Source organism: Castor canadensis, chromosome 6 (genome assembly GCF_047511655.1).
Source record: "Castor canadensis chromosome 6, mCasCan1.hap1v2, whole genome shotgun sequence".
In the NCBI taxonomy this organism is placed as follows: Eukaryota; Metazoa; Chordata; class Mammalia; order Rodentia; family Castoridae; genus Castor; species Castor canadensis.
Window position 1 is genome coordinate 123689242 of NC_133391.1, and position 22027 is coordinate 123711268.

The following is a 22027-nucleotide window of genomic DNA, read 5'->3' on the forward strand; positions in this document are numbered from 1 at the left end:
ATGGTTGGGGAGGGGTGTCTGACCCTCATTCTTACTTTTAACTAGGAAAATAATTTAAGTATAACCTGAAGATGAACAGATGCCCTGAAAGAGATATAGGAGGCTGTTTCTCTCAATTTAAATCTCTAAGATTTTAAGATCATTTTTTGTTCTTTTGTTTTTAATTTTATTTATTTATTTTTACAGTACTAGGCCTTGCACTCAGGGTCTCATGCTTGCTAGGCAGGTATTCTACCACTTGAGCCATTCCACCAGCCCTGGTTTTTTTTTTTTTTAAGACAAGGTCTTGCTAGGTAGCCCAGGCTGGCCTTGAATTTGGGATTTTTCTGCTTCGGCCTCCTGAATGCTGGGATTACAGGTGTATAACGCAATTTTAACACATACTGGTGTCCTCTATTTCTTCCTAATTTTTTTTTTCTGCTTTCAGAAGAAATTGAATTTTAACAAAGAAATACAGTCTCTAGGCAATCCTGAACTGCTCTTTTATAAGTGTTGCTGAATTCACCCAAACATATATAACTGGCTGGTAATATTAACAACTTAGGTAGATCCAGGTGCTGGTGGCCCACACTTGTAATCCTAGGTATTTAGGAGGCAGAGATCAAGAGGATCATGGTTCAAGGTCAGCCCAGGCAAACAGCTTAAGAGACCTTGTCTCCAAAATAACCAGAGTAAAGTAGATTGCAAATGTGGCTGAAGTTGTGGAGCGGCTGCTTTGCAAGTGTGAGGCTCTGAGTTCAAACCCTAGTACTGCCAAAAATAAAGTAACTTAGGTACAATCTTCTTCAAGTTCAGTCTTTACTACATTCTATAGCCTTATTGTTTTAGTCCTTGAAGGCATTCAAATTTAAAAACCCTGGTTTAATTTTTGGCATTTTGTACAAATTGAAGTGAATCCACTATGCAGGAATTCATCTTGAAAATGTTCAAAAAAATTATCTTTTTGTTATTGGATAATTTCCTGGAGAGTAAATGCCGATGGCATTTTACCAAATGCCTTCAAAGATTTATCCTTCTATACTTGTCTTTGCATCCTTAATGTATTTCCATGTTTATGATTTAACAGATGAATCCAGAAATATTGCTGGGCCTTACTGTCAATAACTCATGCTAGAATCACCTGTTTTAAGGTTCTAAATATCTCTTAGAAAGGTTTCTATGAAATAATAGTGGGCTCTAAATTCTTAGGCCTTGATTATTCTTAAGTACTGCCCAGGTAAATAAGAAATAAGTCTTTTCTTTTAAGATCATTGCATTACTTGAAGTAAACCTAATCTTTCCCAGTTTTGAATTTCATTCTTCCACAATGAAAACAATCTGCTGTTCTTGGATAAAAACTGCTCATAAAGAAGAATCTCATGATTCCTGACTGTACCTTGTATTTTCAGTTGTGTACAAACATTTCAAAACAACAAAACTGTGATATGATTTTCCTAACTTCTAATTCTTGATTAACAATCTTGTGATTTTTACTTTTATTGCAAAGTAAAAATCAAATGTACTGTGCAAGATTGCATAATAGCCATCAACTTTTTTTTTTTTTTTGATGGGACTGGGGTTTGAACTCAGGGCTTCATGTTTACAAAGCAGACAGTCTAGTGTTTGAGCCACACCTCCAGTCTATTTTGCTCTAGTTATTTTGGAGATAGGGTGTCTTGAACTATTTGCCCAGGCTGGCCTTGAACCTTGATCCTCTGGATCTCAGCTTCCCAAGTAACTAGAAATATAGGTCTGAGCCGCCAGTGCCTGGCTTTAACCAACTTTTATTTGCAAGTTGACTGGCAGTACTAAATGACTTCTTGAAGTTTTTCCAGCAGTCTTGATTGCAAAATGAGAAGATTTAAAATGAAAGAGGAAGGAGTTCCTCAAGAAGCTGCCTGAACTCTGCCCCTACAGCCAGTATATTTTTAGTTGACAGTTTTTAGAAGCACTCATGCACATGATGATTGTTTTTAGACTAGTCTTCATTTGAGACAATACAAAGGTACAAAAAAAAATCAAGAGTATTTCGATAGAGACAAAGCTATAAGGTCTGGCAGACTACTGGGTTGCAAAAGTGGCTGGAATGGTAGAGCGCCTGCCTACCGATTGTGAAGCCCTGAGTTCAAAATCCAGTACCAAAACAACAAAAAAAATGGACTCCTTGTGTTTTAATCATTGTAGGTATTTTTATGAGGTGCTGTGTAAACCCAATATGACATTTTGCTTCTAAGAAGCTTATAATGTCCTAATAATCAGCCAAGTAGTAAGTCAGCATTAATATTCATTAAGCTTGAACTACTGAGGCTGGGAACATAGCTCAGTCGTAGGGCATTTGCCCAGCATGTTTGAGAACCTGGGTTCTATTCCTAGCACCACAAAAGAAAGAAAAAAGGACTGAATAAGTAAATTGCTTTCCTATCCATATTTGGTATTTTCCTTCAGTTATAGTATTAAAGATACTTCATCACTAGACAAACTGGCAATTTGTTTCAAAATGAGGCATCAACTATTCATTATACATCATTGGAATCATCAAGAATCTGGTTTCTTACTCTGAACTACATTTATGTCACTTGAATAGCACTTCCAACAGAATTGCTTTTAGTTTTACTATTAAAAAAAACTATTGTTACACTTAGGGTAATAAAGAAAAAGCATAGTACTATCAGATTTAAGGAATTCATAAAAATACAAACTATTCATCTTAATTCACAGCAATATCAGATTCAATCACAGTAAGTAACAGAATGAAAGGACAGACATTTTACCATCAACTTCAGTATAAGCAATTTATTACAACTCACTTAAAAGGTTGCTACTACTAAGGAGAATTCAAAAAGCTCTTGAGTTAATTCACCTGATACTTAATTGTTTCTGGGACTGAAGCTGTACATATATTATATCACAATTATTTCTTTACAATGTAAAGAATACATAGGTTTTATTATGGACACAAACAAAAAAAAGTCATTAAAAATGTAATAACTAATATAAATTCATTCATTTATTTCAGTTCAGAGAATTCTTTTTAACAATCAGTAGACTTCATTACATACTAAAAATAACACCATATTTATGCACAAATAAATTAATTTTTCCATTAAGAGCTAATTTTCCTTTAAGAAGATTTCCCACATATTCACAGTACATTACATCACAGAACACCCATATCTGGCCTAAATGTCTCTGGATTGTAGCGTTACAAGAAGGAAGTTCATTATGTCTGATAACATGATTGAGTTTTATCCAAATGTCTTCCAGAGTTTGGTTGTTGCAAACAGTGTGTTCTATTATCCATCTTGCTCTATATAATGAATGCAAATTTAGGTTCTTTAAACTATCTTGCAACTTTTTAGACAAAGGAAAAATCTTTTCAGCACAACTGTTGCTGGGAAGTGAAACACTCCAAGACCTCCTCTTGTGCTGTTTTTCCTTTTTTGATTTTTCATCCAGATTTCCCGAATCAGTCTGTTCATTAAGTGTGTATGATTGGATTAAGTGCTGCTTTTTCAAACTGGGTTGAAACTCCAAAAGATCTACTGTGCAATCATAACTCTGTGTTTTAACACCACGTTCTGAAACGCTTAAGTACTGTTTCACATCCTTAGCTGCCTCTCCAGAAATTACAGGTGGTAATCCTTTAGGTTTGAGTGGAAGTTTCGACCCATCATGAGGAAACCAAGGAGTAAATCTTGATAGTGGACGAGTAGGAAAGTCTTGAATTGCTTTTTCTACAATTTTTGTCAGTTGTATGGGATCATTCTCATATGGTCGATAATGTAATATTATTTCGGTAGTCATTTTGCAGTAATCCAGTAACTCTTAATGAAGAGAAAGTTTCTTAGCAGAACTCCTCAGAGCTAGAATGTAATTTATTATTACAAGACTGTTTTGTTTCTCTTGTCAAATCAGAGGGAACAGGACCTAAAGTGGAAGTATTACAAAGAATAAGATATGGTAGGTATAGCCTGTATATAAACGGGCAGGGAGAAAAGGAAAAAACAAAAACCAATCCCAACATGATATTTTATCACAATACTACCATAAATGTGAAGTAATCCACAAACTTGAAAATCCTTTATCAAGATACGAGATCTCAGTAGGATGCCCAATAAGATCTCTTTTAACCTAAAAACACTAGTAGCCAACATGTTTAATTCAACAAATAAAGGAATGAAAATACTAATGTTAATAGACTAAGCAAACTTAGTCTTAAAACTATAGCAGAAACAAAAAAGTAAATTAGTGATTCTTAAAATATTATACTCCCATAATGCAATATTAAAAATTTCGAGACATCTGAATTGAGGACAATGAAATAGCTGTAATTTTTAATCTATTTGGGAGAAAATTAGTTGCCTTATACTGTAAAATTTTATGAATTCTACCAAATATATAGATAAACCTCTTAAGGATTATTTCTCATTCTCAATAGTGAACACTAAAACCATGAATACAGTTTGACTTCACATTTTAATCCAGATACGAACCAGTTTTGTGACAGTCTTCTCTGTATAACCCAGGCACTAAAGCAGTATTGAGCTCCTAGTACCATGGCTCCTGAATTTCAATCTGGAGGAAGGACAAGTCTAGTCTCTCTCTATTTATTTATTTTTCTTTCAGAACACAGAGTCCTCAGGTTGCCCCCAAACTGACCCATTGATAAAAAGTGACTGCATACAGTACATAGGCTCAAGAATGGAGTCTTTCGGGATCTGATCTGCAAGTTGGGCTTCCTAACCAAAGCTGTAAGAGCCACAAGGCAGGCGCTTTCATATTTTAACTTAGTATAGAAAAAAAAATCAGAAGCTGACTTCCCTTCTCTCCTAATCATTAGAGAACTAACTGAGGGTTCTCCCAATGGTGAGATGGAACTAGAGACTGATTCTAAAGAGTTAAGAAATAACTAATTACATAATTCTTTAATGCCCACTAACAGGTAGTTTCTGCTGGGTATTGAGGAGGGGAGCGGGAGGGGGCGGAGTGGGTGGTAAGGGAGGGGGTGGGGGCGGGGGGAGAAATGAACCAAGCCTTGTATGCACACATGAATAATAAAAGAAAAATGAAAAAAAAAATAAATAAAAAAAAAAATAAAAAATAAAAATAAAAAAAAAAAAAAAAAAGAAAAAAAAATCAGAAGCTGACTTCCCTTCTCTCCTAATCATTAGAGAACTAACTGAGGGTTCTCCCAATGGTGAGATGGAACTAGAGACTGATTCTAAAGAGTTAAGAAATAACTAATTACATAATTCTTTAATGCCCACTAACAGGTATGGTAACTCTCAAATTTATAAATGACTATAATTCTTAGCATCTATAATTTTTAATACAGGTCTAAATATGTAATAACATACTCTTTCAAGAATCCGTAATTATTGTGCTTATTTTTTTTTTCTTTCTTCTTCCTTACACCCTCACACTGTAAGGTAGGACATGGAGAAATTTTTTCATTGTCATCTGAACTTATTCAGTGCTATACTCAGGGACAACTGAAGTTGAAAGAGCTCCTTTTAAAAAATTATCTCTTAAGATACTCTCAACATTTTACATGTTAATATATAAGAAAGTAAACTTAAATGGCCATTTAAATTGACATACCTGACATTATCAGTAAAATTAAAAATTGTGAAAATTCTTGATTAACTACAACACTGGGGGAAGAATGGTACCAAAGAGAATTAATAAAGCAGAAACTATGAGTGAAATGTAAAGTACTTGCCCTTTCAGTCTGCTGAAACTTTAATAGGTATCTTCTACTTTGAAAATAAAGAATAGTAACAGAAAACTATTAATTTCTAATGGGAGTTAGACTTTATATCATTAGAATTTCTATTTAATTTGTAAAAGATCACACCCAGCAACTACAAGTGTTCCAAATTCCCATCAAAGTAGTCAGTAAGGTAATGATCTCTGAACACGCAGTTTCATCCATTAGGAGACAATATGGCATCTTAGATGGAGGTGGGTTTTGTGCTGAAATACTGTCTCAATCACCTTCTAGATAGGTAGTCTACTTAAGAGATGTGAGACTGAGATAGTGAATGTACAATAAATTCCTTTTGCCCAGTCTATTTTAGTCTACATCATCTGCTCAGGCTAAGCCTACAGGTGCTATTGCTGTACTACCTAAGTTGCAAAGTTTCTTAACTTAAGCCATCAGTATACGATTCTGTTATAAATGAAACTTGTGACCTTCTGGAATGTTTGGAGTCAACATCATAGAAGATGTGGCAGGAGTAATAAAAGTAATAAGGAGAACTTCAAAATGGATGCCTTAAAGAAGGTAAGTGCAATTCAAACTAATCCAAGTATCTAATGAGCTCAGGTCAAGGCACTGCTGACCACACTTTAGGGCATCCAAGAAAACGTGCGTTTGTGGTAATAGAAAACATATAAAACAATGGAAATTCCAGAAAAGTTCGTCCTACTGTTTTTTTTTCTTCCCTAAGTAATGATCTAATGAAATCCTCAAAACTTACTCAAAATTGAGGCGTACAGAAATGAACGATAGGAAGAGATTCTGGACTTACTTCCCAAGCACACAATACCGCATAGTACTTTGAAGTACACCGCAGTGTGCCTCGACAAATCTAAGTTATGGGTCGCAGCACCTTGCGTTTCTAAAGCCTCGGCACCGTCAAGAAATGCCATCTTTGCGGATAAAGCTGAGGCCCGGTGGCCGTCGGTGCCACTCGGTCAGACGAGAGACGGGAGGAAAAGGCGCTTTAAACGCCGCCGTCACTTGTGCCGGTGCAGACATCTCCCTCACGGGTCCAAAAAGTACGCTGGAGGCTAAAATCTTGAGAACACAGCAGTGCTGCTGCAGACGGCAGACGGCAGACGGCGATCCGTCCGTTTGCAGCCATTCTAAGAGGAGCCTTAACCTAGGAAGCAGGTAGACGTTCCGCCGCCCGGCTATTCGGTATCTATGGACGCAGTCTGCGAGGCCAAGGCCTGCAGCACTCGTGAGGTCAGGAAGAAAGCAGAATAAGGAGCCTCGGGCTCGCAATGCCTTACCTTTCAGCGCCAGCAGATGCTCCTGCTTGGGGGGATTCACTTCCATTTTGACCCGCACTCCCGGCCCGCGCCCTACGGGGGCCTCCGAGGCTCAACCTGGCCCGGAAGAACACGGAGAGAAGAAGCGCGTCCGGAGAGACCGCGTCAAGCGCGTTCGCGACAGCGGCCTTTTGCAGGTTGTACCTTAAATGCTTTTTGCTATGTCCATTACGGCCCCAGTGGCTTATTTTCACCAAGACCAGGCCTTCTCTTTTAGAAAACTATCTATAAAACATCTGGTTTCCATCTGTAATCAAACCACTATTGTTTAACAGTACATGGTTTCCCAACAATATGGGAGTGTGGGAAAAGAAAAGAAGGTGGAGTGGCATGCTGGGATTTGTAGTTTATGCAAAAATTGCATTGCGTGCAGAGACATGATCACCCCATTCTCATTCCGCTGGATTGCAAATTGGGGAAGAGAAATCACTGCAGAAGCAGCATTTTAAACCTCAACTTTTAATTCTGTTCTATTCCTTTCCCCTTTGATTTTTTTAGTTGCATCTATCAAATGCAGACTGCGTGATAGGAAACAGTGCGCATGCGCAAAGTGTTCCATCACTAACAGGGCCAATGACTGACGCTGGGTTGGGGAGAGGGCGGGGGGCAGCTCTCGCCTCTACTGAGCCTGCGCACTTGTGGTGTGCGCGGAGGCCTCTGGGTGGCTCAACCCCGCCTCTCAGTTGAGGGCTCTGAAGGGTGCACCTGCGGCGCTGCACATTCCAGGATGGCTACCCTGGTTGTAAACAAACCCGGAGCGGGTCTAGACAGTGGCCGGCAAGGGAGCCGGGGGACGGCTGTGGTGAAGGTGAGGAACCTTGCGTGCTCTGTGCTCCACCATCGGCCTCCCTTCGGTTCTCCGCTCGTGTTGTGTTGCTGCGGCCCAGGCTGGGCTGGGCGGGATGCGCGACTTCTGAGACTCCGTGGGCTTTGCAAGTCCTTGTCCCCCCGCGGTCCTTGTCCCCGCGGGGTTGAAGTTGCCTGGTCTGCTTTGCCATGTGTCGGCATCTGCAGCGGGGGCATTTGCGGGCCTGTACAGGTCTTTCCCCAGGTCCTCTGCTTTTAGAAAAGCTCAACGGGCATTAATGACCTTATTTTTATTAAGCTGAGCCATTATCATCGGCAGGTACGTTAGGTGTTTCTGCTCGTCAGTGTCTACTTAGGAGGTGATGTGAATTCGAGTTTTTCGTGGGAAGAAACCCAGATTTAAGTTAACACAGTCTGTGGCAAAAGCCCGAGGTTTACTAAAGTCTGTTTTTCACGATTGCACTAGTATAATCAGACAGCTATTATTTTTTAACTACCCCGCTCCTCTTAGTCTCAAAACTTTTGAGAAGTCTCCAGCTGCATCATCACTGGCCATTAATACTGTGATGCATGCATTATTCTATGCTTGAAGTTTGACATTCTATCATGTGTAAATAAATGCACTTCCTAAAAAGTCAATCGAACTAAGTGGAACTGATTCTTCTCTTTCATTGTAATACTGACAGGTTCTGAAACTGCTAACTGATCTCAGTGGTTCAGAGGGTACTGTCCAGGATCATCTGGGAACTAAGAGATTGGTAATTCTCATTCCTGGCTACATGTTGGGATAACTGAGTACTCCTAAAAGCTCTTCAATGCACTCTTGTAATTTTGGTTATGTTGGCAGCAGAGTATTTTTTAAATATCCAAAAGAGGTATTAGTGTGCAACCAGGATTGAGAACCCCTGAAACCAGATAATATCTGAAGTCCTTTTACCATCTTGAATAGGCACCTAGAAATTTTCACCTAAGTTTGGTTGTATGTGACAGCAAATTATTTATTTATGCCTACCTCTTAGTATCAGTCAGTATTGGTGGTGGTGGTTCACTTGACCTTTGTATATTGAAATTATTTTGATGGTACACAGAATATTTAATTATTAGGCATCTTGTATGGTTGAGACTTTGTTTTTTTTTTTGAATTGTGCTTTTGTTAAGTAGATACCTGAAGATTATATTGTGAACTCAAGTTTTATTCCATAATTGGACTGGGTATCATTGCTATTTCCACTTTGGTTACCCTGTTTGCTTTATAATCTCAAAAGTGTACCAAAGCCTGGTGTAACTCCAGTTTGTTACAGCAAGAATTTGATATCTTAGAAGCACACCGTTCATATTCATCTTAACATGTAAATTTTCCTGAACCATGCAGTAAGAGTCTTTTTTGAAAAAGCAAGATGTGTTCATTGAAAGGTGAAGGTCAAAATAAATCATGCTAATAATGTGTAAACTGGCCTCCTTTTAAATGAATAGGTTGATGATAATAGGCCTTTTTTATAACTAGGGAAAAGAAAGACAAAAATCTGATATTGTGAAATAACATTTAAAAATGAGACCTGGAGATGTGGCTCAAGTGGTAGAGCACCTGCTTTGCAAGCATGAAGCCCTAAGTTCAAACCCAAGTCCCCCCCCAAAAAAAAAAAGATTAAAAATGAATTACAGAAAAAATTTTTTGCTTAGTGGGCTTTCTTAGTCCTTTAAATGAATAGCCTGGTTTATTAAATTTTGATTTACATACAATAAGCTTAAAGCTCTTTTGGACAACTATGAAATTAAATTTAAGTGGTTTAAAATTTTTTGTTCCTAGCTAAGGCTGAATTTCTTATGCTATTATCAGTTCCCATTCATAGATACTGAGGGAAGACTTTCTTGGCCTATTATTTGCCAAGCTGACACATGCATAATTTTTGGATCCCTAGAATTTTACTAGTGGTTTTTTAAAAAAAATTCAGAAGTAAGATATGAATGAACTCAGCACGATTTTAAATTATTTAAGTTTCTTGTCATAATTAAGTTTATTATAATAGCACAGTATTGAGAACATGTATAAAAATGTTGCATTTATTTTATAATACCTAATTCCTTTGTGAACATCTCTCCTGTGTTTAACTGAATTTAGCACAGTGAAACTTTTCTTTTTTAGAAATACAGGCTAAATTGAAATGTGTGTATATGTATATAATACAATTTATGTGGAGCTTTTCCTCAGTGGTTTCCCTTTCTTAGGGGAAACCAGTGTTGTAATGTTAGTTGGTTTCCTATGTATCCTTCTATGAAAATACCTGCTTATGTAAAAATACTTTTCTCTTTTTCCCCACCTTTACTCAAAAATGAATATATCCTATTTATCATTTTTCACTTTGCTTTATTTATTTGAAATCATTGTGTATGTGTACATAAAAGAAACCTCTAAGTTTTTCTTACTAGTCTGAATAGGTTTTTTTTTTTTTTTTTTTTTTTTTTTTGTGGTACTGGAGTTTGAACTTGGGTCTCATGCTTTCCAGGCAGGCCCTCTTATTGCTTGAGCCACTCCTCCAGCTCCCTGGATACTTTTATATCATATGGAGGTGCTACAATTTATTTTCAGTTTGGTATTGATGTATATTTGTTTTCAATTTTTTTTTGGTGATGTTGGGATTTGAACTTAGGAGGGCCTTGTGCTTGTTGGGCAGGTGCTCTACCGCTTGAGACATGCCCCAGCCCTTGTTTTCAATTTTTTGATGATCCAAGTGGTGTTGTAAGGAGTAACATATAGATCTTGTCACTTTTTTTTTTTTTTTTTTTTGGTGGTACTAGAGCGTGAACTCAAGGCCTTCACTTTGAGCCACTCCACCAGCTCTGTTTTTGTGAAGGGTTTTTGAGATAGGGTCTCACGGAACTATTTGCCCAGGCTGGCTTTGAACCACGATCCTCCTGAGTAGCTAGGATTACAGGTGTGATCCACCGGTGCCCAGCATGTTTGATATATTTGTAGGATGAATTCCTGCAACTAGAATTATTGAGTTATTTAAATTTTTGATAAGTATTACCAAGTTGCTTCCATCAAGGCGGTTATCACTCAATAAATATATCACAGTAATCAGCAATGTATGAGATTACTTTTCCTATACTTTCAGTAATACAAAATGTTACCAACCTTTTTGAAAAAAACAAAAAATATCTCTAAAGAGGTAGGTTGAACTTTTCATATATTTAAAGTTTTTCCTTTTCTGTGAACTCTTACATTTAAGTTTCTTTTGACACATATCAGGATGCAAGGCAATTTTGGATTATCACTTTTTTTTTAATAATGAAAGATGTTTACATCTTAATTACTAAGTCCAAATTAATTGCAGAATTAAGGTTAAAATATAATGGATCTAGTGTGAATTCCACCCTGTGTTTTCTATTTTTTGCTTTGTGTTGTGTGTTTGATGGTTCTGGGCTGAGTTGTTTAAAATTTTATTTTGTTTGGGCTTCATTTACATAAGCACATAGGTGCTTGGTATTTGGAGCCCACCCTGTTGTGGGCTACTCTAACAGTAAAGACAGACTGGAAAGCCAGTGAAGGTATTGAAGTGTTTGGGTGCTATAGCAGACACGCTTCTAGAAGACATGGAGGCCTAGAGGATAGAGCAGTCATTCAATTAGACTGAGCTGTGGGTAAAACAAGAGATAAAATTTACTTAGAAACTGGTGTTTTAATAAAGTGACAAAAAAAAAGTTCAGTAGGAAAATGTTTGCTTAGCTATTTCTTCAGCATTAGTTTAAAGACAATCAAGAAACTTTTGTGGTGTTCTGGGGATTAACAAGCTATTTGATACATTTGAAGCATAGGCTTTTCAAGGCTATGGCAATGAAGCAGTAAGATATGGACCAGATTGTAGCAGGTCTTGAATGGCAGACACAGAAGTTTGCCATATAATAGAGTAGTTCATTGTGGGTGTTTTTAAAAAATTAATTGAAATCGTGAAACACTACATATATACTTAGGCATATAAGTACTGAAAGTGCTTCAATATTTTAAATGGAGTTTGTTGACTATTTTTAAAACATAAACTCATGGGCCTGAGAATCTGAGTATGTCCCCTTTCTTTTGACTGTGTGGTTTTGGGCAACTCATATACCTTTAATAGGAACTCAGTAGACAAAATATTTCCTCAGGGCTTTACTTGTTAATAAAGAATAGTAGATAGAATTTAAGTCTCAGCCTTTTGGTCTTTACATTATTTGATGTAAACAGATGCCAAAAATACTTAAAAATTACTTGTAGTCTTTTCTTATAAGTTCTCTGACATTTAGAAAAGTAATTGTCATCCCAGCACACATTTTAAATTATTTTTGTTAAAATTAATGATGGTTTATTGGGGTGAGGTAGTTGCAGTGAAATTGCTTTCAGTAGAAGTATGTATTGTTACAGATACAGTTTTCAAAAGATAAACATGATGTTAGTTTACAACATTATCTTGGTCCCTAACACTTACTATTTCAAGGAAACTTCAATATCATATAATTTTCCCAAGATCTGTCAGATGGTATGACTAAAAAAGTGACTTAGGTTTTATAACCTAGACAATTTTTTTTCCCATGGAGGAACAAAACAACAAGGTTGATTCAGTGTATTTGGGCAGTTCTTTTTTAAACCTAAAATACATATGCCTTTAAAATTGTTTAAAGAACACATGTTTCCATTTCAAATATTAGGTTCTGGAGTGTGGAGTTTGTGAAGATGTCTTTTCTTTGCAAGGAGACAAAGTTCCTCGCCTTCTGCTTTGTGGCCACACAGTCTGTCATGACTGTCTTACTCGACTACCTCTTCATGGAAGAGCAATACGTTGCCCATTTGACCGACAAGTTACAGACCTAGGTAGGAAAATTATTTGTATGGATTTAAGATTGCAAATTATCCATGTAACACAAATGTCGTAGAGAACAATTTCTTTACACTTGATTTTTTAAATTGTACAGTTCCAAAGAGTTTCAAAAAATATGACTTTCTATTAAGGTCATTAGTCTTATGAATGTAAACTAGCCTACTCTTAAATTACAAATCTTATTTTATCATTTGAGATGTTTATGTTCAATACTTGTATGTGAAGAGCTTTAAGACACCCACAAGTGTATGCTACCCTTATCCAAAGAAATGTGTGTACCCTATTTGTCACATATTAAACCATGTGCCTTAGGGCATTAATCCAATGAACTATTTTTACAAATGAATGAGACAGTAATGAAAATACAGATAAGTCATTTGAGTCTTAGCATATTTTTGTTTACTAGTATCAGAGACAAAGATGTTTGTAATTTTTGATAAGTGCTTCTTATTTTCTATTAAAATGAGTTTAGAGGTCATGGATTTTTTTATCTTCATATATATGTGTGTGTATGTATGTATGTATGTGTGTATATATATGTATTTTTTTTGGTGGTACTGGGGTTTGAACTCAGGGCCTGTACTTGCTAGGCAGGCACTTTACCACTTGAGCCACATTCCCAGCCCTTTTACTTTGGTTATTTTTGAGATAATGTCTTGCTTTTATGCCCAGGCCAACCTGGATTGTGATCCTCATATTTCCACTTTCCTCCTTTTTGAGATGACAGGTACACATCACCACACCCAGCTTTTTTATTGGTAAAATAGTACCTCACAAACTTTTTTTTTAACCAGTCTGGACTTAAACTGTGATCCTCCTGATCTCTGTCTTCTGAGTTGCTAAGATTATAGGCATGAGCCACCACTGTGACCGGCTAGTTTCTTACATACTTTTAAGATATTGCTTTGTATGTTTCTAAATAGATTATTACTTTGCATACTAGATTTGGAAATAATAACATTTGAACAATTGTTTACAAGCACATACATTCTATAAGTTTATTTCTGTTGATGAAGGAATTTTTCCAAAATAAAGAGTTTGACTGCCATTTTTTCCAGGTCAGTTGCACTGTTTAAAATTATTTTCATATAATAATACTATCTGTCAAATGGAACACATTTAAAATAATTTATCCACCTAAAAAAGGAGAAAAGAATATCATATTTTTAGGCTAGAAAGCTTTAAAATGCTAGCAAACATGATTCTAAATGTTTTTTTAAGGTTTTGGTTGTCTTTGATACGCATAAGTAGTATGTCTATTTGCCAGACATCTAATGTAGGACAGTGATAACATCATTATAGAACACTTTAACTTAGTGTAAGTCAAGAAATGATAGAGTGAGGTGACAGAGAAATGATAGAGTGAGGTGACAGAGAAATGATAGAGTGAGATGGTTGGAAGCTTGATGGCTTGTGTCCCTCAACAATGGGCAATGGGTAACAAACAGAGTATTTCTTGTCTTCCCCAAATCCTGAGATACTCCATGAGCAAAAAATAAATCTTTGTTATTTTAAGCCATCGAGAGTATAAAATTGACTTCACAGAGAATATTAAGTGATGTATTAGGCAGTACCTTAGACTACATAGGAAAATTTTTAAAAATTGAGAAGAAAGCCTTGTGAGGAGGCAGCAAGGCTTAGGGAGAAATACTTGACTTGGTTGTATAATGGTATTTGGAAAGGAGGAAACAGAAGTCTGAGAAGACAATATAGTTAGCCTATTTTTTTAAGAGGCGCCAAGGGAGAGGAGCCCTGCAGGCAGTGGCTCCATTATCCATTTACATATTTATTCCGTCAACAATAAGTATGTGGCAGCAATGTCAGATGGTATTTGTTGTTACAGAAGCTCATGATGGACAAGTAGTACTTTTGACTGCGAAACATCTGGCTTATTCATAGGCTCAGGAACAGTGTGTGTTTATGAGAGTGAGAGAGACAGCATGCACATATGCTGTTTCATCTGACCTCATATGTTCAGTTTTGGGTAAAAGAAACATTGGTCCTATTCAGATGTGCGTAGAGTCTTATCTAAAAGGGATTTATTGTCTTCCGTTTCTGTGGATTGAGTCCAGATCCTTGCATCCGCTAGGCATGTACTCTACCACTGAGCTATAACCCCAGTCCCTATAGCATTTTAAAAAAGAAACTGAGTAAAAAAAAATACCAGCGTGTTGCACACTGTTGTAAAAGCAAACATTAGTGTGTGGAACTTTTGTTTTAGTTGTGCATGTTCTGGGTTGTGATGTAAAATGTATTTCTTATTGTAGATTGCTAGAAAAATATTTGAAAGCACCTGTTTTACAATATATAATAAACACGATAAAATAGGATTGGTAAAGTTAAATGACAGAAAAATAGAGTATTAAAGTATGTTTCTACTTGGAATGCTGAGGACTTCTTTTATTTTCTGTAGAGAACACTAAAAGCAGTTGTTCTGACATTAAAAAAATGGGAAAGATTTGAATTTTTAAAAATTTAGACATTGTGAATGGCTGAACTATGTGACTATTGAAGTATGGAATAATACTAACTTTCCATTTTGTTTCATTTAGTATTTTTTATATTATCCTAGGAGATTCAGGTGTCTGGGGACTGAAAAAAAATTTTGCTCTACTGGAGCTTTTAGAACGACTGCAAAATGGACATATTGGTCAGTATGGAGCTGCAGAAGAAGCCTTTGGGATATCTGGAGAGGTATTGATTGAACTTGGTGAAATATTTATTATAAGATGCATTTTTCCTTTATTTTAAAACATTTGCCATTATCACAATATCACTTCATTTACCTTAGATAGCTTTCTAGAAACACAACTTTTTGCTACATTTTAGTTGTTAAGGCAACACTTGTTCCTATAAATAAAAGTAAAACTGAGTCAGGTGCCAGTGGCTGACACCTGTAATCCTAGCTACTTAGGATGCAGAGATCAGGAGGATCATGGTTCTTGGCCAGCCTGGAAAATAGTTCAAGAGACTCTATCTCAAAAATACCCAACACAAAACAGGGCTGGCAGAGTGGTTCAAGTGGTGGAGCACCTGCTTAACATGGGTGAAGACATGAGTTCAGACTCAAGTACCACCAAAAAAGAAAAAGTAAAACTAAAACCTGAATTTTTAAAAGATGCTATGCCTAAACCATGTTTTATGTGTAAACTCTTCTCCTTATCATAGTTCAATTCTTTCTAAAGATAAAGTGAAAAGGAGTTAGAAGATTATGGAAGAGTAACAAAGATCTCTGTAAGCTATATTACAACAGAGGACAGAAAAGTAAATTGATCAACAGTAAAGTACAACAAAAGAGAGAAACTCCATGACAGGTCATTTAATGTAGAGACATAGTATCTTAAAGATAGCAATAGCTTCTGAGAGAATTATATGATTCTATTAAGTATCTTCAAAAAAAATGCTAAATTAGATATAGATGTTCTCTGTGTATGCAGACATGCAGAAGTCTGGTAAATACTGGGAAATAAATCCATTAACAATATTAAAATACATGTTTAGTACTTCAAGTCTTTTCTGCATCTGGTTGTGGGTGGCTCAAGCCTATAATTCTATCTACTTAGGAGGCAAAAAAGGCTGGAGGAATGGCTCAAGTGGTAGAGTGCCTGCCTAGCAAGGAGGCTGTAAGCTCAACCCACTGTAACATTCCAAAAAAAAAAAATTATCTGCATACTTTAACCACATTGTTCATATCAAGGAAAAAACCATTAGCTTGATTTCAACTTCCCTTTTATGATGTGATTTTTTTTATATTAAAGTGAATCAGTGAAATAAATTTAAAGCTACTGTCTTCTAAAATCTTTTCATTTCTTTCACATGCTATATCTTTTATTTCAAAAGACATTATAATACTATGTAATGTTGCCCCTGTAAATTATTTGTCAAGTCTAGAAAATATTGGACATGAATATTTCATGGTAAGTAGACACATTTGTCATAATTGCAAAACAAAACTGTTTCAATCTTTGGATCCAAATTTGGGTTCATTTTTTGTTTAATGTGATAGTGAATGAAACCATGAATGTATTTTCTAATTTTTATTTTTGGAAAAATATACTACATCTTTCTCCTTTAATTGTGGCTTTTTGATACTCCATAAAAGTTTTCAAAGCATTCTTGATTATCTAACATGTTATTTTTTACCCACTCAAAATATATTTTATAAAGTCTTAGAATATAGGTCCGTGGTAGAGTGCTTGCTTAGCGTACTCAAGGCTCTGGGTTTGGTCCTCAACATTGTAAACAAACAAAAGAAGTGGTTTTTAGTACTTCATGAGAATTACAAATATTTAGAAGCTTACATGTAATGTAGGTTTTATTTTTTTATTTACTTGAATGTGTGGGGTTTTTTTTAATCAGACTTGCCTATGAAGTTATTAGAAAATACTTGTGTATGTTTAGAAAAAAATACAGAAGTCTAGAACTCCTCACAATTGATTGAGGGAAGAATTTTCCAGGTTCAATCTGGACATCTGTGTTTTCATTAACTTCACAGCTAATTCTGCCTCATAGTTTCAGATTATTTGAATAGCATTGTGCTGATTCCCTCATTCTGACAAATAATTAAAGCAGAAAAAAGACTTCTAACCTCTATATGATTCAATTTCTTGTGTAAATTTGATGGAAGAGATCTTTGCATTGTCTGTGAGTCCATGAGAGGGTTGGAAGGCTCAGTGGCATGCAAGAGGCCCAGGCTTCTAGTCCCAATAGCGCAAAAAGAGAGCGAGGGGAGAGGAAGGAGGGACAGGGAGGGAGGGAGAGAGACACAGAGAGGTGCAGACACACACTGTATTCAGGAGAATAGTTTAATTTTGGGTCCCAAGTTCATAATGTGTATTGGTAATCAGTCTTGAAGCTAGCTTCTCACTTATCTGAAGATTGAATGCTCATTTTAGATGAGTAGCAAATGACCTTTTTACTTAATTACCACTATATCTTTACTATTAAAAAAATTGTAGGAGGGTATGGATTTGGACTGGGCACCAGTATGGATCCAACAGATCATATAATGCAGAATTTAATCAGCTTAGTTAATCACAGAAACTAAACTTTGCTTGGTTAAAGGAGGCTCCATGGCCAGTTAGCAAATTAAGCTTGAACCAATTGACTGGTTGATTGACTAAGCTTTAGCCAATTAAGTTATTGCCTATGCCTCACTTCTATTTTTCTATACATGCTCTTGATCACAAAGTGAATGAAAGTTCTCAGAGCTTCTTCTGGTCACTTCCCAGTTTGTGAATCATTTTGCTTTACTTTGCTTTGCTTTGTTTTTGTTTGCACAAATGAACTCTACTTGGCATAATTGAATTAAGGAGTTTTCCCTTTTAACATCATGTATGAAGGCTGGTAAAAATAAAAGACAATGGGATTTTATATTTTACTGTTTGTCTCGTTATATATAATGAGTGGGCTCAGTTTAAAGGCATTAATTTTTTTTATCAGAGCATCATTCGTTGTGATGAAGATGAAGCTCACGTTGCATCTGTGTATTGCACTGTGTGTGCAACTCACTTGTGTTCAGAGTGTTCTCAAGTTACTCATTCTACGAAGACATTAGCAAAGCACAGGCGAGTCCCTCTAGCTGATAAACCTCATGAGAAAACCATGTGCTCTCAGCACCAAGTTCATGCCATTGAGTTTGTTTGCTTGGAAGAAGGTTGTCAAACTAGCCCACTCATGTGCTGTGTCTGCAAAGAATATGGAAAACACCAAGGTCACAAGGTATGAATTTAATTAAATTGGATGACTCTAGCTTTTTTTCCAGTCTACCATTTGCTTTCACTGACCTGGTTCTTTAAGCTAAGAGAAGGATTAAAGAAGAATAAAAGGATTGGGCTTGGTAGCATGGAAAGAAATGAGAAATTTAATTTCTGTATGTCATAAAAAAATTAAGAGAGTCCTCATGATTCCTTTCAGCAGGAAACAAAAATTCTGATCTTCATAGGCATGTTTTCATAATGCATTGTATTGTTTTGATAATACTTAATGTCTATTGATGAACTATGATTTATGATACAATTTTAGAGCTAGTTTCTTGGTCTGTTCACTACTGATAAGTGGACTTCCAAATTTTAAATTATTTCTTTGCAGTATAGTTCTTATAAAGGAGTGAAAGTGAAGTAGTAATTTTTTACCTTCTTATATTGTATTTTTTGAAATGTGATCCACTTGTGACTGATATTCTTTTGTATTAAAAAGAGGACTTAAGTAGTTTTAATGTCATTAGTCAATACTATAAATTCTTTTCTATAACTGTGTTGCATTTTATAGCATTCAGTATTGGAACCAGAAGCTAACCAGATCCGAGCATCAATCTTAGATATGGCTCACTGCATAAGGACCTTTACTGAGGAAATCTCAGATTATTCCAGAAAATTAGTTGGAATTGTTCAGCACATTGAAGGAGGAGAACAAATAGTGGAAGATGGAATTGGAATGGCTCACACAGAACATGTATGGATTTTTTTTCCCTTCTTAACCTTTTTTATTCTCACCTTCTAATAAGTATTATGTAATTTAATGTGCCAGTGATGCACTATTAACTGGAAATTAGTTTTTTAAAATGTTTCTATCTTCATAGAACTTGTAATCCAGCATGGAACACAGACAGTTTCAAGTTTTATAGTTATTGTTGTGAGTGGGGAAATACAGGATGCTTTGGCAGTGTGTAAGAGGGGTAACAATTTATGTAGGTTAGGGAAGGCTGTCTAGAAGAAGTAAGATTTAAACTAGAATTGTAAGGCATTCAATGAGGGAGAAGAGTAGGCTAGTGAGTGAGCTGTCTCAGAAAGGGAAGAAAACACTAAAATGCTGCTAGTGAAGATTGAACATATTATAGAACCTTGGAGAAGTTTGGAGCTTTGAGTGGGACTTGACAGAAGAAAGATAGGAGAGTTAAAGGCCAAATCATAGATAGGATCTTGTTAGCCATGTTAAAGAGTTTGGAATATAGGATAAGGGTTGTGATGAGCCATTGAAGGACTGACACAGGAGTGACATAATCAGGTTTGCATTAAGAAAGATTGCTTTTAAATGTAGAAAGTGAACTGGAGAACAAAAAGATGGGAAGCAGAGAGATCTATGATGTATTAAAATTTTTGATACTTTGTATATGAAACGTTTTAAGGTTGTACCTGGTTAAAACTTATTTCCTTAGGTACCAGGTACTGCAGAAAATGCCCGATCATGTGTCCGAGCTTATTTTTCTGACCTACACGAAACGCTGTGTCGTCAAGAAGAAATGGCTCTAAGTGTTGTTGATGCTCATGTTCGTGAAAAACTGATTTGGCTTCGGCAGCAGCAAGAAGATATGACTATTTTGTTGTCCCAGGTTTCAACAGCATGTCTCCATTGTGAAAAGACTTTGCAGCAGGTATATATTTTAAATGTGGTTAGAGCCATACTTGTAAGATTAAATAGATGATTGTCAGAGAGACTTTTTTTTTTGGATGGCACTGGTCTTAAATCAGGGCCTTGCACTTGCTAGGTAGGTGCTCTACCACTTGAACCATGCACCCAGTCTTCTTTGCTTTAGTTATTTTTTAGATAGGATCTCACATTTTTGTCCAGACTGGCCTGGCTGGTGATCTTCCTTTCTATGCCTCCCAAGGAGCTGGTGATGACAAGTATGTGCCACCATGCCCACTTTTATTGGTTGAGGTGGGAGTTAACGTTTTGCTTGGGCTTCGCCTCAGACCATACAGAGATACACATTATTGATAAAAATACTGTATTTTATTAATTTTAGTGAATATTTGGGTTCTGCTGCATGTATTAACATTATGCTGAGGACATGGTCTCTAACTTCACAGTGCTCCACCAACCATATGTGTCCTCTCCATCATGTGTTCTTCCCATCATAAAACTGGATTCTGGGAGTCTTCTAACTTCTTGTTTCTCAATCACGCCAATCCCCTTTGCTCTTCTTTTCCATGCTATTCTTTCTGCTTAGAATGCCTGTCTCTCTTTTTTCTGCTAATTGAAATCTTCCTTCTTCTTCAAGGTCCAACTCAAGTGTTTGCTCTTCTTTGAAGTTCATTCTTCTTTGCTCTTTTTTTGGGTGACTCTCTAGCATGTATACTACCTATCTCTGTTATAATTCAGTGTTTCTTAACTTCAGTGTCACAAAATTGTGTTTTTTGATGGTTGAGGCATTATAAGCAATTTGTTGTACAGTTTACAGATTTATCTTTTAAATAAATGAGATTCAAAGTTATTCTAAAAAAATGTCAGTCATTCTGTTTTGGATCTGTTTTCAGAAGTGGAAGATACAAAGGCAATTATTACCCTAGGAATTTCTTGAAAAGCTGAGTTTATCTCATTTTTACTGACATACTGCTATCAATTATGTTGATTTCAAATTATGGTAGGCTAAACCTTTTACCATTGTAGAGATTTTTCTCTTAAACATCTGATTATAACATCAGTCTTGAATTGTTCATTGTTTTAATCTTACCACATTAAATTTTTAAGTTGATGTGTATGGCATCCTGTCTTGTCATCTGCTTTGTGATGCTGGGGCTAGAAATGTATAAACTACTTATCTGTCTGTATTGCCAGCAAGCACCACTTTAGGTGCTGTCAATAGGGGACACTAAAGGGAAGTTGGAAGGCAGGAAGCAGTCTCCTATGGGTTCTCCTTTGCTTGGAGTTCTTTTGACTGTCTCTCGTCATGTGAGGAGACAGAGTTTCTCAGAGGTTTGAATTTCAGCACCTTGGGGCCCTTCCTGCAAGTCTCTAAGTTTTAATACTTCTTCCCTTTATTTCCCCAATTCTATGGGTGGTACTTATTTACTACACTTGTTACCTCCATGATACCTACTCTTTCAGTTATCTAATTAATAACTGTACCTAGTTAACAGTTCTTTCAGTTCAAATAACTGGGTGATTTGTATTTTCTTGTGACCTTGAATGACACAGTATGCATATTTGTTCTAGATGCTATCTGGATATGTGTTGTTTGTCTTCGTAGCTCTAAATTTTTTGTATATAAATTCAACTCATGATGGGTGATCACACAGCAAAATCAGAATGAAATTGTCTTTTTTAATAATATTTTTTTATTTCTGTGCTAGGTGGGGAGTACATTGTGGCATTTACAAAAGTTCTTACAATGTATCAAATATATGTTACTTGAATTCACCCCCTCAACCATTCTCCTTCATACTTCCCTTTCCCCCATTACTGGAATAGTTTCAATAGGTATCATTTTTCCATTTATATACATGTATATACATGTATTTCACCATTTTCATCCTCCACAATTTCCTCACCTCCCATTCCTGCAGGGCCTGTTCCACCCTCCTGTTTTCTGATTTTGTATAAGAAAA

General features: G+C 36.2%; 3 protein-coding genes across 7 annotated transcripts in view; 1 reads left to right on the forward strand and 2 right to left on the reverse strand.

Moving 5' to 3' along the window:
* The window catches only part of Trappc13 (trafficking protein particle complex subunit 13), a 31832-nt gene extending 24690 nt beyond the window's left edge, over positions 1-7142 (reverse strand). For all 4 annotated transcript variants that reach the window (XM_074077401.1, XM_074077400.1, XM_020165934.2 and 1 more), the window contains exon 1: positions 7000-7142. In XM_074077401.1, the coding sequence (XP_073933502.1) occupies positions 7000-7045 (46 nt within the window). In that variant the 5' untranslated portion in view covers positions 7046-7142. The remainder of the gene's footprint in view (positions 1-6999) is intronic.
* Shld3 (shieldin complex subunit 3) lies at positions 372-7134 on the reverse strand. Its single transcript, XM_074077405.1, has 2 exons — positions 7000-7134; positions 372-3906 (listed from the first exon to the last, which is right to left on the reverse strand). The coding sequence occupies exon 2, from the start codon at positions 3781-3783 to the stop codon at positions 3031-3033; it is 753 nt and encodes a 250-aa protein (XP_073933506.1). The 5' UTR covers positions 3784-3906; positions 7000-7134; the 3' UTR covers positions 372-3030.
* Positions 7143-7657: 515 nt separating the features above from the next.
* Positions 7658-22027, forward strand: part of Trim23 (tripartite motif containing 23) — a 28877-nt gene continuing 14507 nt past the window's right edge. Inside the window, exons 1-7 of one of the 2 annotated variants that reach the window (XM_074077399.1) lie at positions 7658-7846; positions 8532-8603; positions 12529-12691; positions 15271-15392; positions 18141-18419; positions 18969-19151; positions 19855-20070. In XM_074077399.1, the coding sequence (XP_073933500.1) occupies positions 7766-7846; positions 8532-8603; positions 12529-12691; positions 15271-15392; positions 18141-18419; positions 18969-19151; positions 19855-20070 (1116 nt within the window). In that variant the 5' untranslated portion in view covers positions 7658-7765. The remainder of the gene's footprint in view (positions 7847-8531; positions 8604-12528; positions 12692-15270; positions 15393-18140; positions 18420-18968; positions 19152-19854; positions 20071-22027) is intronic. The other variant, XM_020165931.2, reaches the window with a different exon arrangement.

Excerpts from the sequence above, each read along its gene's own strand:
- Shld3 (XM_074077405.1), bottom strand. The coding sequence starts at position 3,783 with ATGACTACCGAAATAATATTACATTATCGACCATATGAGAATGATCCC.